Source organism: Vespula pensylvanica, chromosome 16 (genome assembly GCF_014466175.1).
Source record: "Vespula pensylvanica isolate Volc-1 chromosome 16, ASM1446617v1, whole genome shotgun sequence".
In the NCBI taxonomy this organism is placed as follows: Eukaryota; Metazoa; Arthropoda; class Insecta; order Hymenoptera; family Vespidae; genus Vespula; species Vespula pensylvanica.
The window spans coordinates 2683659-2697970 of NC_057700.1; the positions used below are offsets into that span (position 1 = coordinate 2683659).

General features: G+C 28.3%; 3 protein-coding genes across 5 annotated transcripts; 1 reads left to right on the forward strand and 2 right to left on the reverse strand.

Annotated features, from left to right (window-relative positions):
* The first annotated feature begins 2472 nt into the window (after positions 1 to 2472).
* On the forward strand, positions 2473 to 9326 carry LOC122635011 (uncharacterized protein DDB_G0271670-like). Of its 3 annotated transcripts, none has more exons than XM_043824703.1 (6): positions 2473 to 2615; positions 4085 to 4743; positions 6632 to 7329; positions 7797 to 7986; positions 8152 to 8508; positions 8634 to 9326. In XM_043824703.1, exons 2-6 carry the CDS (start codon positions 4375 to 4377, stop codon positions 8835 to 8837), a joined length of 1818 nt encoding a protein of 605 aa, XP_043680638.1. In that variant the 5' UTR covers positions 2473 to 2615; positions 4085 to 4374; the 3' UTR covers positions 8838 to 9326. The 3 variants fall into 3 exon arrangements, with proteins under 3 accessions (XP_043680638.1, XP_043680639.1, XP_043680640.1); XM_043824704.1 differs by lacking the exon at positions 2473 to 2615 and adding an exon at positions 2859 to 3100; XM_043824705.1 differs by lacking the exon at positions 2473 to 2615 and adding an exon at positions 2859 to 3080.
* Positions 9327 to 9460: 134 nt separating this feature from the next.
* On the reverse strand, positions 9461 to 12655 carry LOC122635009. Its single transcript, XM_043824700.1, has 10 exons — positions 12553 to 12655; positions 12307 to 12469; positions 12110 to 12228; positions 11734 to 11892; positions 11382 to 11620; positions 11069 to 11233; positions 10863 to 10987; positions 10576 to 10747; positions 10106 to 10421; positions 9461 to 9880 (listed from the first exon to the last, which is right to left on the reverse strand). The coding sequence occupies exons 1-10, from the start codon at positions 12634 to 12636 to the stop codon at positions 9557 to 9559; spliced, it is 1866 nt and encodes a 621-aa protein (XP_043680635.1). The 5' UTR covers positions 12637 to 12655; the 3' UTR covers positions 9461 to 9556.
* A 127-nt stretch (positions 12656 to 12782) lies between these two features.
* LOC122635014 (armadillo repeat-containing protein 3-like) lies at positions 12783 to 14142 on the reverse strand. The gene is made up of 4 exons (XM_043824715.1): positions 13903 to 14142; positions 13516 to 13778; positions 13090 to 13414; positions 12783 to 12983 (listed from the first exon to the last, which is right to left on the reverse strand). Exons 1-4 carry the CDS (start codon positions 13921 to 13923, stop codon positions 12786 to 12788), a joined length of 807 nt encoding a protein of 268 aa, XP_043680650.1. The 5' UTR covers positions 13924 to 14142; the 3' UTR covers positions 12783 to 12785.
* Positions 14143 to 14312: the final 170 nt, after the last annotated feature.

The window sequence follows — 14312 nt, forward strand, 5'->3', positions numbered from 1 at the left end:
ATAACTCATAAATTGTTACAATTTGTAAATTAGATTTTTTTATTATTTATTAAGTAATTACAATAATAATTGTCAAATTACAATATAAATACATTTAAAATAGTTTAATATGCAATTTAATATATATGTGAAGAAATTTAATTTTTTATTGAATTTCTGAAATAAAAATATAAAAAAGTGAAAAATATTGTACTGTACATTTTTTATGTAACAGATTATATATATATATATATATATATATATATATATACACATTTTTTTACAATTTTTTCTATTCATTTTTTGTTAAGAACATACTTTATATATAATCTGTCTGTTTATCGCGAACGTGACAAAAATCTTACATTAGAGTATACGTATATAATATATACGTATGCACATATGTCTTATCAATACATAGATATATCCAAGTTACATTTAAAAAATTTTGAATATTATAACTTCAATGTTATTTTAAGAACATATATTTCCAAAATATCTTGATACCAGCCATCAAATAAATAACTTTCTATTATATAATTGTTATGGAATATCATGACCAATAATTAAACATTCTTTCGCCGAATTTAATATTTACAAAGAATTCTTTGATGAAAGTCAATGAGTAATTTAAGACTTTATTAATTGAGTCCACAATTCATACGTAAGACACTTGTCCTCGTGCTACAATGTCGAGACGATAATTAATCGATGCCTTACAATTGTCTAAACATAAGATATTATTATACAACATAAACTAAAATCTCTTGTTATATTAATTCTAATATTATATTATATTATATTATATTTATTATTTATTATATATATAGTATATCATGAATATATATATATATATATTATTGTTATGAATGATTAATATATATTTGATGAATATATATTATAATTACTATAAATGATTAATACATATATGTGTGTGTGTATATATCTATACATATAAATATTAATTATGGTCGAATTTCATACCTAAACCATACGTGACATCACAAGAAAATAATTTAACTCTTTTCTCGTAATCTCTCGTATCATTTGCTATGTAGTTAGTGTAACACAGCTGGCCGTACATGTTCCAGGAAAGGTCCTTCATCGTGGAATTTTATCATCGACCGAATGATGTCATCGCTGGTCAGCACCTATTGAGAAATACAACTTCTATTTGGCATCAACGAAAACGTAATCAATCCGATTTCCTATTTTTGTTTTTTTTTTATCTTTTTATTTTTTGTTAACAAATTACCTTCCCATTATCATATTAAATAATGTTTGACATCTGTTATAAATGATTATTATAAAAAAATATTCAAGAATGAAAATATCTGAAAAATTAACCGAATTGACGAGTAAATACATATATATCATCATGATCGATGGATCTTTCATGGCCGTGATTACGGTATTAGATTTTTTCAATATTTTTATTCTTTTTTTTTTTTTTTATTTATTTCTTTTTTTTATTATTTATTCGGGTTATGCGAAATCCGAGAAGAGCTTTCATGATATAAGTGTAACCAAAGACGTAACAACGAGGATTACATCACGATCGACTTCTGGTTATTGCAGGTGTGGATAGATTGCTATAACTCTGTTCGTCGCGTTATCGTGGTTTGGTAATTTGATTCTTCTGTGTGATGGTTCTTACAATTAATTCTTAGTAGAAGGAGACAATCAAAATGAAGAGAGATTTTATATGGTTCGGTCTTTTTATACATTATTATATAATATCTTTTACGAAAAAAAAGGAAATTGGCGAGAAAATATAAAATGTTTCGTTTTCGATCGAAATTTATTCACTTTTTGTTATTAAAGACTGTTTCTTTTCTTTTCTTTTCTTTTTTTTTTTTTTTTTGTATCTAACATCTTCGATCGTGAGATTTTTTAATCGGTATTTTAAACATATATACTACATCGATTGATACATAAACTGTCAATGTTTTAAGTTTATCTGTATTTTAAAAAGATAAAGTCATTATTTATAATAAATTCAGACAATCCAGAGATAATATAAATTTTAAAACTAAATAATTGATATTGTCCGTATTTATCTTACAAAAATACTTGTCGTTAATAGATTGAGAAATAAAGAAGGAAAATAATAATGACAAAAAAATACTGACTAAACAAATAAAAGCGCGCTTGTAATATATCAACGCGATCTAAGGTAATTTTCCTTAGATTTAACGTTTGAGATGAGGGAAAAAGAAGAAAAAAAGAGAAACAAAAAAAGAAAAAAATAAAGAGGAAAAATGGAGGTATTTAAGCGATATAGTCCTGAAAGTCAGCAGCAATAATGTCGAAGAAGAGTTGAAGACGCTAAACCGGTGATAAACGCGCTCGTGTATGCTCGTCGTCGATCGTATAGTCAGTTCTTTCGAGTTGCTCGAAGACGTCGGTCGTGCCGCAGTTTATCGTTTCCGTTTCGTGCCCTCGTCCATCCACAATCATCTTAAAACGTCGAGAACGTGTTTATTTTTCTCATTTCTTTTCTTCTATTTTTTTTCTTTTTTTAATACTATTTTCACGACTTCTCAACAACTTTTTTTTCTCTTTTTCCTCTTTTTCTTTCTTTCGGCAATGTACGTTCGCAGTTGTACTCGGTGGATGCGTGAATTTGACAAAAGGTTCTGATCACATAATTTTTTATTATTATTTTTTTATTATTATTATTGTAATTATTTTTCGTCGATTTTCGTTATTAATATCTGTCGATCATTTCTTTTTTTTTTTTTTTTTTTTTTACGAACACTTTCTTTTACCGCGTCTCCTGAAATAATTGAAAGCAAATCTCATTGAATAAAATCATTTGATATTATAAAAAATTTTTTTTTTTTTTCATGGTGTTATTGATCTTTTCTTTTTCTTTTTTCTTTTTTGCGGACAATTTATACTTTTTCTTTTCTATTTTTTATTTTATCAAACGATCGCTACAGTTACAGTCGGTCAGGTCAGTCGAATTTGTGAGATAAAATCGGTCTTGGGTTAGTGGGTTCTAAGTAAGAAAGAGGAGAAGGAACAGAACGAAGGGTCAAGAGACAAAAAGAAGGAGGACGAAGGGAGGAAGGACTGTGGTTGCTTCAACCTCTTAGGTGTATATATCCATAAGCTGGTTCGTCTTTACTCTACGTTGCCGTCGGTCCTCTCTCCAGGAACCGGGAGAGGAAAAAACCTACCTAACAGGTTTTAAAGGGGGACAGGATCGGTGTACCAGACATTTAACGTTTCGGTGCATCGTAAATCTTCGGATAGGATTTTCGATTATATTCGAATGTTACTTTCTTTTTCTTTTTTCTTTTCTTTTTTCTTTTGTCTTAAAAATTATTTGTTTCGTCTTTTTCTATCGTAATTAATTTATCATATTTATTTCGAAGGACGAACGTGAGAATATTCGCCAACGAGATTTATGTATGAATTTTTTGCTGAGTTTTCAACATTTTTTTATTGGCCGATACAATATTATACTATTGAAATATATCAGGAAAAAATATTGAAAATATATCGTTGTTTATTTAGATATAGAGTACCGCAAATTTTGAAATTATTTTGTTGTGTTCTCTGCTTAAATATGAAATATTAACAATTTCGACATTATTTATTAATCGATCTACTTATAATTACTGTCAGATGACATCGGTATAAATAATTTGCTAGGATTTTCAGTAAAAAAAAAAAAAAAAAAAAGAAGAAGAAAAGAAATACTCTGCTGTTACAATATTTATTATATTTATTATATCTGTTTGATCGCCAGGAGTCCTCCGACCTTCGATCATTCCTTCAAAAATAAACACAAAGTTTCAATAAGTAAACAGAAGCAATAATCCAGAACGTATTTATCAGCTTTTATTCTCACATTATTATTATATTACGACGAGTAAGATCGTAATAACTATCTGCGAAATACGTCGAACAAAAGCATTGTTCTCTCTTCCTCGCGTGATTAACGTTTCGTCCTTAAAAGTGCAGATAGATCGTACGAATGCATCCGTCGACCTTAAATGCAAACATATACATATACATACGTACATAGATACATAAGAAATTTCTGATTCAATATCTCTTATCTCTGATAGATTTTCTTTTGCTTTTTATTTAGATGATTCAGGTACTCTGATCTAATCAATTGGATTTGACTTCTTCGAAGTACGCAAGAGAAAACCAAAACAAATTTTATTATTATGATTTCGAGGATCGGTGAAACCTAACGAGGAAAGAGAAGAGAAAAAGAACGAAGAAGAAATTAATGATAATTATTACGACTGTCAAGAAAATGCAGTGACAAGGATCAAGTGTTTTGTAATTGATTTGATCTAGTGATATTATAATCTCTAATAGAGAGATAGATAGATAATCTAGTGATCGTTGTTAGTTGATAAAAATACGAAAATGACTACGGTATTGTCCGACGAAGATGGGGGAAACGCTATGAAATTGAAACAAAAACTTTTGAATCGTTCGAACGTCAAGGAAGAAACGCGTTCCTTTTTAAATTTTTCTCGTGAAAATTTGAGTATTTCGCAGGCTGATTTAGAGAGGGGCTTTAATAAACAACGTTTCAGACCAAACAAATACACTGTATTAAGTACAGCCGCGCTGTTAATAGCACTTTTATGTTTCGCTTTGGAAACATGGAAATTGCGTTGTTCTTTGGTGAATTCACGTGAGATCGAAGAATTGAAAAGAGATGTTAAAAGTCTCAAGCATAGATTTTTACAACAAGATCTTTTGGACGAATTGAAGGCATTCGAAGAACAGGTAAAGTTTAAAACGTTTATTATTTACGTTAAGATGAATTATATATACACATATTTATATATTTCTCTTTTTCACATACATATATATACACAGGTTCATACATATATACATAAAAGAATTAATTATTTACGTTTATAAGACTTTTTAATTTAATTATATGATAAGTAATCGTATTGCAAACAATGTTGTTAGATGATATGATATTATTCTCTCTTTTTATACTTGTTCTTTCTTTTCTCTCTCTCTCTCTCTCTCTCTTTTACTAGACAGTAACCAATGATTCTATTACGAAAGGCGTTGACAATAATAGATTTTTATTTGTAACAAAGATTACTGATATTATATACTGTATATAGTGTACATGTACTATAAACCGGTTTTTTCTAATGATAGTAAACTCGTTGAGAATTTCAATGAAAACTTCTACAAATTTCCTTGTTTATTATATTGAATCTTATCTCCATAAGAAAATAATAATGATAATAATAATTTCCTCTTTCGTTTAAGTATTTTCCATTTACTTTACTTAGATTGAAATCTAACGTGATAAAGTGTCTTCATTGAAATATCATTTCGGATCATTCGCAAATTACGTTTATAATTTTCGAGAAGATAAGTTTCGTCTTACTGCAAATTCATACAAAAACTTATTGTTAATTAGGTATTATAGAACGTTGACAAAAAGAATAGAATAAGAAAGAAATTGGATAAAGTAAATTAAAATAACTTACATAATCTCTTTGGACTAATGGAAATTTAAGATTTAGAATTAAGTACAAATGTCGTAGTTTCAAGTAATTTCTATTTCTTATCTTTGTATCCTTTGTATGGTATAAGATAAAGATAAAAGATTAGACATTTTTGTAAATAGAAAGTGATATTGTAATTCTATTTTTAAAGATTGTGAAAAGAATAAGAAATCATTTCTTGGATCGATTCAGCTTGAACGTTTGATAAATTTTTATCTCGTTCTTTCGCTTAAACGAGCTAGAAAAAATAAATAAAAAAATATTTTTAAAAAAGAATAAAAAAAAAAAGAATAAAAAAAATAAAGGTTATCGTTTAATTCTAAAGCGTTAGATGATAAAGTTTGCGTTGGTGTAACATTTGCAAGTAGAGTTCAACGATCAATGAACTCGGATTTCCGCGTAATTAAAATTGATGAACGTGATTTTAGTGTTTCGAGTTGTGCATACGTTAGTTATTATTATATTTTGTACTTCGTCTATATTTATTACGAATATATCAAAGAATTTGAAACACTTATCGTTTATCTATGCTATTTAATTCTAACAAAATATTAATTTTTTTTATACAAACTTGTTTCGTTCGTACAAAAAATCGAAATTAGAATAGTTATGAAATTATCTTGAGAATGAAAAACGAAAATTGATGATTAGAGGTTCTTTAAATAATATTCGACAATACAATTATCAATTACTTATAAAGTACAAGCGGTATATATTAATATACCGTGTATCTATAAATAAACTTGTTTGAGTAATGTAAAACAAGTTGATTGATAGTATTATCGGAATTGAATAATTCGTACTAAGAATTTATACTAAGAGTCTGATTTATCATAGAATTAATATTTATTTATGCACAGAGAATATCGTCGACATCTATCGAAATGATTTATCGAAAATCGAGATACTACTAAGAGATTTAAGTTAATTTATTAAAAAAAAAAAAAAAAAACAAAAAAAAACAAAAGGATATGATAATGTAATAAAATAGTAATACAAAAAATTAATGTACATTTATGTATGTATCTGTATCAAAGTATCAAATTATAATTACAATATTATAAAAAAGAAATAATATAAAATGAATTAAGAAATTTAAGCGACAGGTATAAATAATAAAATTTGTATCATTGTTACAGCTTTATGCTGGAGAATCTGCTGACGAGGAAGATCCCGGAGAGGTAGATATCGATAACGCAGAATACGATTCGAATTACGATGACGAGTCTTCATCCTCATCCTCGTCATCCTCGTCATTGTCTTCGTCCTCGTCATCGTCGTCGTCGCACGATTATTCCGGTGATTATCGCACCTTATCCATAATTTCAAAGAACTCTGATATTTCTAAAGCAGCTACTAAGTCAACAATAACAAAAACAAAAATATCTACGTCGACGTCAACGTCGACGTCGATGTCCACCGATTTCGAATCAACGTCTACTCAAGATCCTGTTTCGGATAAGGCTTTGGTAGAACTATTTGCTGCATTAAGAAAAGCCGAAGCTAAGCAAGGTGAAAAATTTGAAAAAAATGTCCGTGAAAGTCATCGTAATCTCGAACGTGAACGTTTGGAGAACGTCGATTTACTCGGGAACAAGGATGACAATTTAAAAGAAAGATTCGAAGGTCTTCGTAAAAAAGAAAAAAATCCTGACGCTATTAATTTCGATCCGATTAAGAGGAAAAGATCGATAAGAGAGGAAAATAATTCGGACGATGCTGTTACGAACAGGACTTCTCGTCAGAGAAATCAAACGAGGAAACTCGCATTATCGAGACATCGTTTTCACAACGATGAATCCGGAGGAGCTGCGATTAACGATCGATCTCTACCCGAGTGAGTAAAGATCTTATTTTTCTTTTTCTTTCTCATCCAATCTATTTCATTGATTTGATATAAGTAAAGGAAATGATATAGTAAATTTTTTGTTTTGACATTTGAAAAATAGTTCATCGGTATTTTAAATAAATTATCAATTTGTATTTCACTCGTAAATCTTTTTATAGATTTTAAAAAATAATAATATACATATTTTTTACCTTTGCTCTTTTCACATTCACAGATCTATCATTCTTTCTTGATTATTATTATTATTATTATTACTATTATTATTATTATTATTATTATTATTATTATTATTATTATTATTATTATTGATAATAATTATATATGGACATATAAAATAGTTCGACATAATTTAATGATATATATGAATGTATATTTCAGACGTATATTCTATTTCTTTCTAAATTTTTAAAGGTAATAATGTAAACATTTCGTCTTTATTCAATTTATACCTTTAGATCGATCACTTCCTTGGAAAGGCATCCTCCCAAGAAATTCAACTCCCACACGCATCCGGAAACGTCTCGGGCGTTTCCTTCGAGTCGCTACGATGACGATAGTTTAAGCGACGAAATTGCTCGATCAACTCTGCAACTTGATGAAGGAGAAAAGGATTATGCCAATTGGAAACAAGCACACGACAATATGGTAAATCGTAAAAAAAAAAAAAAAAAACAAACGATATCTTCGATTAAATAAGATAAAAAGAAAAAAAAACGACTGATCACTTACTTTTAATTGAAGAAAATTAATTGAAAAATTAATTAAGAAGTTCATGTCTCTTCTTTTTGGTTTTATTCTTATTATTTATAGGAGATCTCAAACGTTTCTAAAGGATTACGTCGAGTGGTTAATAGACGTCACTTGAGAGCACCTCGTCAGATTTGTGCAACTCATTATGGCGCCGACAGCATACTTTTTTCCGAAGACGATGAACATACTGGTAATGGCCGAGCTCGTCACGGAAATGGTATCTTCAAAGCTTGGAGACCAACTGATTGGGTATCAGATTTAGGCATGAATAAATATTTTGCTTTAGCCAGTGACGGTAGACTTACTGTCTACGAGTCAGGATTATATTTGGTTTATGCACAAATTCATTATTTGGATGAACACGATGAAAATGGTTTTCATTTACTGGTAAACAACAGACCTTTGTTTCAATGCACGGTAAGAAATATATTAATGTCTGGATAATTTGATCGATTCTCATTTTCGTGTTTTCTTTTTTCTAATTCAATCGATGCGATTTTCTTTTTTCATCTTTCTTTCTTTTTTCTTATTTATTCTTTTAGATCTTTAGTCCAAGCGTTGGTCATAAAAGTCGATCTTGTTTCTCGGCTCAAGTAACTATTCTTCAAGCTGGAGATGTTTTGATTCTTAAAGACATTGGTATAGATAGATATACTCTTTTCCAACACGACAAAAGTTTCTTTGGTTTGGTAAAATTAGGAGAGTCTAGACAGCAGAGGCATCCATCAACACAATTACCGCCATAGTGATGATATTCCTCTAATCATCGTATTAGAATAATACTTAGATCATTGTAAACCAACAGACGTATCTCGTCTTTGTTTCTTTTTTTTTTTATGACGAAGGATGTAATGTACATATTTAGACGTAATCTATTTGATCGATTTTTTCCTCTCGTTCTTTTTTTTTTTTCTTTATAATTGCTCATGATTTCATGCTACGTCAACATTTTCACCCTTTTCTAACGCGTCATTTTTTTTTTTTTTTTATACACATACACGTAATTTCATTATTTTTTTCTGACAGTATTTCGATATAACACATTTGATGTTATTTTACATTATAATTATAATAAAATGGCATGCAACGTTCATCAATAATATCTTTGTTACAACTTCGTTATTATATTAATGAGCTTTAATTAATAGCCTTGCGATAATTACACCAAACGCAATGATACGAGTGTAAATAATATTTTATATTTTGTTATTAAAATAAATAATACATAAGAGATATCTATACTTTATGATATTGTCAATCCCGAAATCAAGTTTCTTCGAATTAAAGAACAAGAATCCTTTCTTTATAACAACAGGAACAAACGTTGTTAACAAATTACAAAAGTAATATTTCTAAATTAAATCTACGAGAAAAAAAGAAGGGAAAGAATTCTTTAATTGTAACACGCTCGATGAAAAACTAAAATTTTTAACGAATTAGGAAAATAATTTTTTCCAAATAAATGTTATGATTCAGGCAAATCACATATCAAATCACAAACGATTTTTTTACTTCTATATCTTTTACCCAACTCGCTATGGATTGGTATAAATTGACCAGGTTTTTCTATCAAATCTACTATAACGTTAGGTTTCATTAACTTTGTTGGAAAGATTGATTGTTGTAATTTCTGAGGTACGACGATATTGCTTACATTTTGATCCTCAGAAAATGATTTCTTCGACGATAATTTATTTTCTAATGTAATATTTCTTACGATCCAATCGGTACATGGTCCTTCTTTCGTTAGATATTTGGAAAAGCAAGTGTCTTCGGGTGGTACCTCGATCTAAAAAAAAATATATATATATATATATAAATAAAAAGACGAATATTGATATATTTCAATATAACAACAAGAATAAATAAACATTAACAAATAAAAAATTGTATATAAATATACTGGCTACTACTACAATCTCAAAAAGTAAAAAGAAGATAAAATAAAATAAAATAAAAATATATGAATATTAAAAAATACAAATTCAACAAAAATATATACTAATAAATATACTTGTGGTATAGCAATCTCCACCCAAGTGGTTCCGTATTCTCCTCGTACTAAAGCGGTTGGAAGACATATTTTATCAGCTAATACTTTAAAAAGTACTGCTCTTTCTAGATAAGAACCGACACGCAGCTGTCCGAGAGGAATCACGCTTGTTCCTATGGATTCTTTGATCTCTTTTAAGTGGACTTCTAATTGATGATCCATGCACGTGCTACTAGGGTCAGGTCCTGACATTTGACGTGCGACGAACTCGGCCAACATTTTTGCACGCGATGCGATGTTACTAATGTTTATCAAATTTGGTTCTTCATTAATTATTCTATAACGTAACGAAAAAATAACTAATAACTTTTTTTTTTTTTTTTTTAATTATGATTAAACAAATTATAATTGTATCTTAAAGTGCGTATACACGTTTCTCAAACACTTTATATATAATTTCATTCTAAAAAGTAATTCTTCGTTGTACTCACAAATCTTTCGATTCCATAGCTACCAATTTGCAGTTTAAAAGTTCAATATATTCACAGAGATATGGATCTAATTGCAATCGACCAAACATTAAATGCAACCAACTATTTAAAACTTTGTCTGAAACAAATATTCCTTTCGAAGCATTCTCTTTTACAATCGAATTTTTAGCATCTATATATAAAAAAAAAAAAAAAACGGAAAAGAAACGAATAAACGATTAAATATAATGTTACAAAAGAAAATATACGCAAGTAACTTTTATTATAGAAAATATTTTTTTCTATACCCTCGATGTCTTTTTCACTAATATTATTTGTAGGAATCGTGGAATAAGATCGTGCTGTATTCACTACATAAACAGGTTCCAAGGGACACAATTTAAAACGAAATAAATCGTTTAGTACAGGGAATCTAAACAAATTTACGTGATATTAAAAAATAGATCTAACTTATTTCTTAATCAATTTGATTAATGAAATTATAAAAACATACGGACAAATGTTCTGACGTAAAACATAAAAACCATCTTTAGTTATATCGTGTAATGAAAGTCGACCAGTGAATGCGAATTTGGCTGGTAAATGAGAATTAAAAAGAGTTTCTATACAAGTATCCCATGATGGTATGATCCTTGACGAGACTCGATTATTTAACATGCTAAACGATTATTATTCGTGTTATATAATCATTAATTTTATCATATATACGTACATACAAATAAATAAATAAATATATATATATATATATACATTGTTAATTTTCGTAATCAATTAATAATTATAAAACATAAGTATGATGAACTTACTAAGACAAATACTTTGTCTGTACAAATACATTTGCCAAAACTGGATCAACACTTAATAATTGAACCAATTGAACTGCAGCATTTCTTACCGGAATAGAATGCAAATCTGAGAGTAAATAATGTAATCTAGACGAACCATGAACTTTGAGAAATGCATCTCTTCCAATATTATCAATACAGAACATTGAAAGGGCTTGGCAAGAAAGTACTTTCAATTCGTCCATAGTTGAACAATCTACCTAATGAATTAAAAAAAAAAAAAAAAAAAAAAAAAACAGTAAATAAAAAATAATAAATTTAATAAATACTCCAAAACTTTTTCATATTTACTGATGATTGAAAATAAACATGCCTCGAATAATGTACACAAAGCATCTATAGTGTTCTCTTTAATTATTAAATTTCTCAGTGTCGAATGATGTCCTATAATGATCAATGCTTGAACAGCTAACAATCGAATTTCTAATGGTACATTTTCGTGAGGTTGTTTAATCAGCCATGTTAAATATTCCTAAAAAGAAAAAAATTGTATCGATATAATAAATACTTATTCTTAATTAATTCTTCCAGGAATTTCATTAAATTCTCTTTAATAAGACAATTAAATAAGTTTTTTGATTTTATTTGTTTAACAAATTTTCTTTTCTTTCTTTGTTTTATTATCTCTTACTGTTTCTCTTTTTTTTTTTTTTCTTCCTTTAATATCATCGGAAAATATTTTTACTTACTTCACCACGTAGTTGTAAGAAATTCTTGCAATTATCCACGTTGTAATTGAATAATTCATTGAGCGCAAACATTGCTGAGTTCCTCGTAAGCCATTTTAAATTATCATTCTTTAATATATCTGAGAAAATACGTAAAAGAATTTCATAAGAAAAATCTTTAAAATTTTATTACGAAGAAACAACAAAACAAAGTTTACTCAAAATGTTCTTGATAACATTTTCGTTAGATAACTTTTGAGCAGCAGGACCATATAAAGCCATTTTACCAATACCATAACAAATTGTTGGGTACATATCAGGTTGTACATTTTTTTCTAACGTATTAATCAAATGTTCAACAATTCCATTCAAATATAATGCCTTTAAGAAAGAAAACAAAAATGAATATCTTTTAGTCGATGATAAATCTTTAAAAACGAAATTCAAAACTAAATTTCTTGAACCTTTCTTCCAACAAGAATATCAGCAAAACAAATAACAACATCAAAAGCGTCCGCAAAAAGTTTTGGATCTGGTGTATTTTCCATGTAATTATAAATCCTTTGAATACCACCAATACTATTCAATAATTCTATCGTCTTATGATTATCCGAAGCCAGGCTGAATATCTTCAGTACTTTGGAGTGTAAGTCACGCCAATCGTCATTCTAGACGAATTAGGTAACACTACTAACAGCTATAGAATTGTCCTACAGAGATTTCTTACAGCCAGAAAATTTAACAGCGCTTCTAAACCCTTCGTCTCTCGAAAAAGATTATGTATATACTCATCCTTGTTCCTTGCCAATAGATCGCTAATAACGTTCAAGGCTAAATGTTGAATCTCTGGATAAGTTTCTTGCAAAAGCCGATATATCAAAGGAAAACTGAAATGCTACAATGATTATTTATATCATATTATAATATTATCTCGTAACAATTTTTTTAAATTAGAGGTAATTTATTTATTAGATGTCTAATGATATTGACTATGTACTAACTTCAGCATTTATAATCTTTTGCACGCCTATTGTATCTTGTATCAGATTATATATTATCTCTATATTATTCTTCCTTACGTCAGGATCTGTAGATTGAATTCTTTCATAAAGAAAATTCATATTTGGACATTGTTCTAACAATCGAGCGGCTCCATACATGTCTTTCGATAATTCAGCAAGTATAAGAGAAGAAAATTCTTGCATGAACAAATCTTGTTCATTGATTAATACTTTTGTGAAATAAGACATGTGATAATCGGATTCCAATAAGAAATCTCTGATAGATGGTACAGCCGTCATTTCAGCTAATAGTTTTGCAGCAAATCTGTATTGTTATTACGGACATATGAATGATATTATGAAATATTATGAATATAATGTCTCAAAATATTAATCTCTTTATATATCTCATCAAATTTGGCTAACCTTCGTGTAAATAAATCTTCGTGATCGATCAAAGGTAATATACTCTTAACGATGTCAAGGTCAAAAAGTATATTTATATTTTCTTGAGACTTTGTAGCATATTTGGATAGTGCAGCTGCTGCATTCAAAAGGATTGTATTTTCCTGACATTGTAGAAGTAATATTGCAGTGCCAGGATATTTTACATCGAGATTTAAAGGACCAAATCTATGCTTCAATTGTACTCCACGATCTTCTCTCTTTTTGCCAACAGATAATGTCCCCTAGATGAAGTAATCAAACAGAAATAATAAACCAAATAAAATAATAAATCAAATAATAAATAATAAATATGATACTGTCACATGTTAATAGATTTTATTGAATATACGCATAGTTCGAACTCACCTCTGTATCCGTAGAATACATTTTAGATCAATTTAAATTTCATATAAAATATTCGTCATATATATATATATAAACTGATTAATGACAAATTAATGATAATACACTTAATCCCAAACGGCAACATAAGATTTATAATAAATGAAAAGAAAAAATTCAACTCTTAAATTGAATACCGATTTTTAATTTCCATTTTCACTATATTGGAAAGTTAATATTAATATTATAAAAACAAAAAAAGTTTTTGATCGTCATCTGTCTTAAAAAATGAAAATCGTTACGATATTAATTTATCTAGGAAAATTGTGTGTTCATATATTTAAAAAGTTGGCGGCTTTTATAACGTGGCGCTGATTGTAGTTAATCGTAAAAATGGCGGCATATTTAAATGCGTTCTTACATTCTTCTTTTGG

Coding starts and splice junctions, on each gene's coding strand:
- LOC122635011 (XM_043824703.1), top strand. CDS start 4,375: ATGACTACGGTATTGTCCGACGAAGATGGGGGAAACGCTATGAAATTG. Junction 4,744..6,631: donor TGAAGGCATTCGAAGAACAG/GTAAAGTTTAAA, acceptor TCATTGTTACAG/CTTTATGCTGGAGAATCTGC. Junction 8,509..8,633: donor GACCTTTGTTTCAATGCACG/GTAAGAAATATA, acceptor TTATTCTTTTAG/ATCTTTAGTCCAAGCGTTGG.
- LOC122635009 (XM_043824700.1), bottom strand. CDS start 12,636: ATGGAAAATACACCAGATCCAAAACTTTTTGCGGACGCTTTTGATGTT. Junction 12,470..12,552: donor ATATTCTTGTTGGAAGAAAG/GTTCAAGAAATT, acceptor TCTTTCTTAAAG/GCATTATATTTGAATGGAAT. Junction 11,234..11,381: donor CAGACAAAGTATTTGTCTTA/GTAAGTTCATCA, acceptor ATAATCGTTTAG/CATGTTAAATAATCGAGTCT.
- LOC122635014 (XM_043824715.1), bottom strand. CDS start 13,923: ATGTATTCTACGGATACAGAG. Junction 13,779..13,902: donor TGTATTCTACGGATACAGAG/GTGAGTTCGAAC, acceptor TACTTCATCTAG/GGGACATTATCTGTTGGCAA. Junction 13,415..13,515: donor GAAGATTTATTTACACGAAG/GTTAGCCAAATT, acceptor ATAACAATACAG/ATTTGCTGCAAAACTATTAG.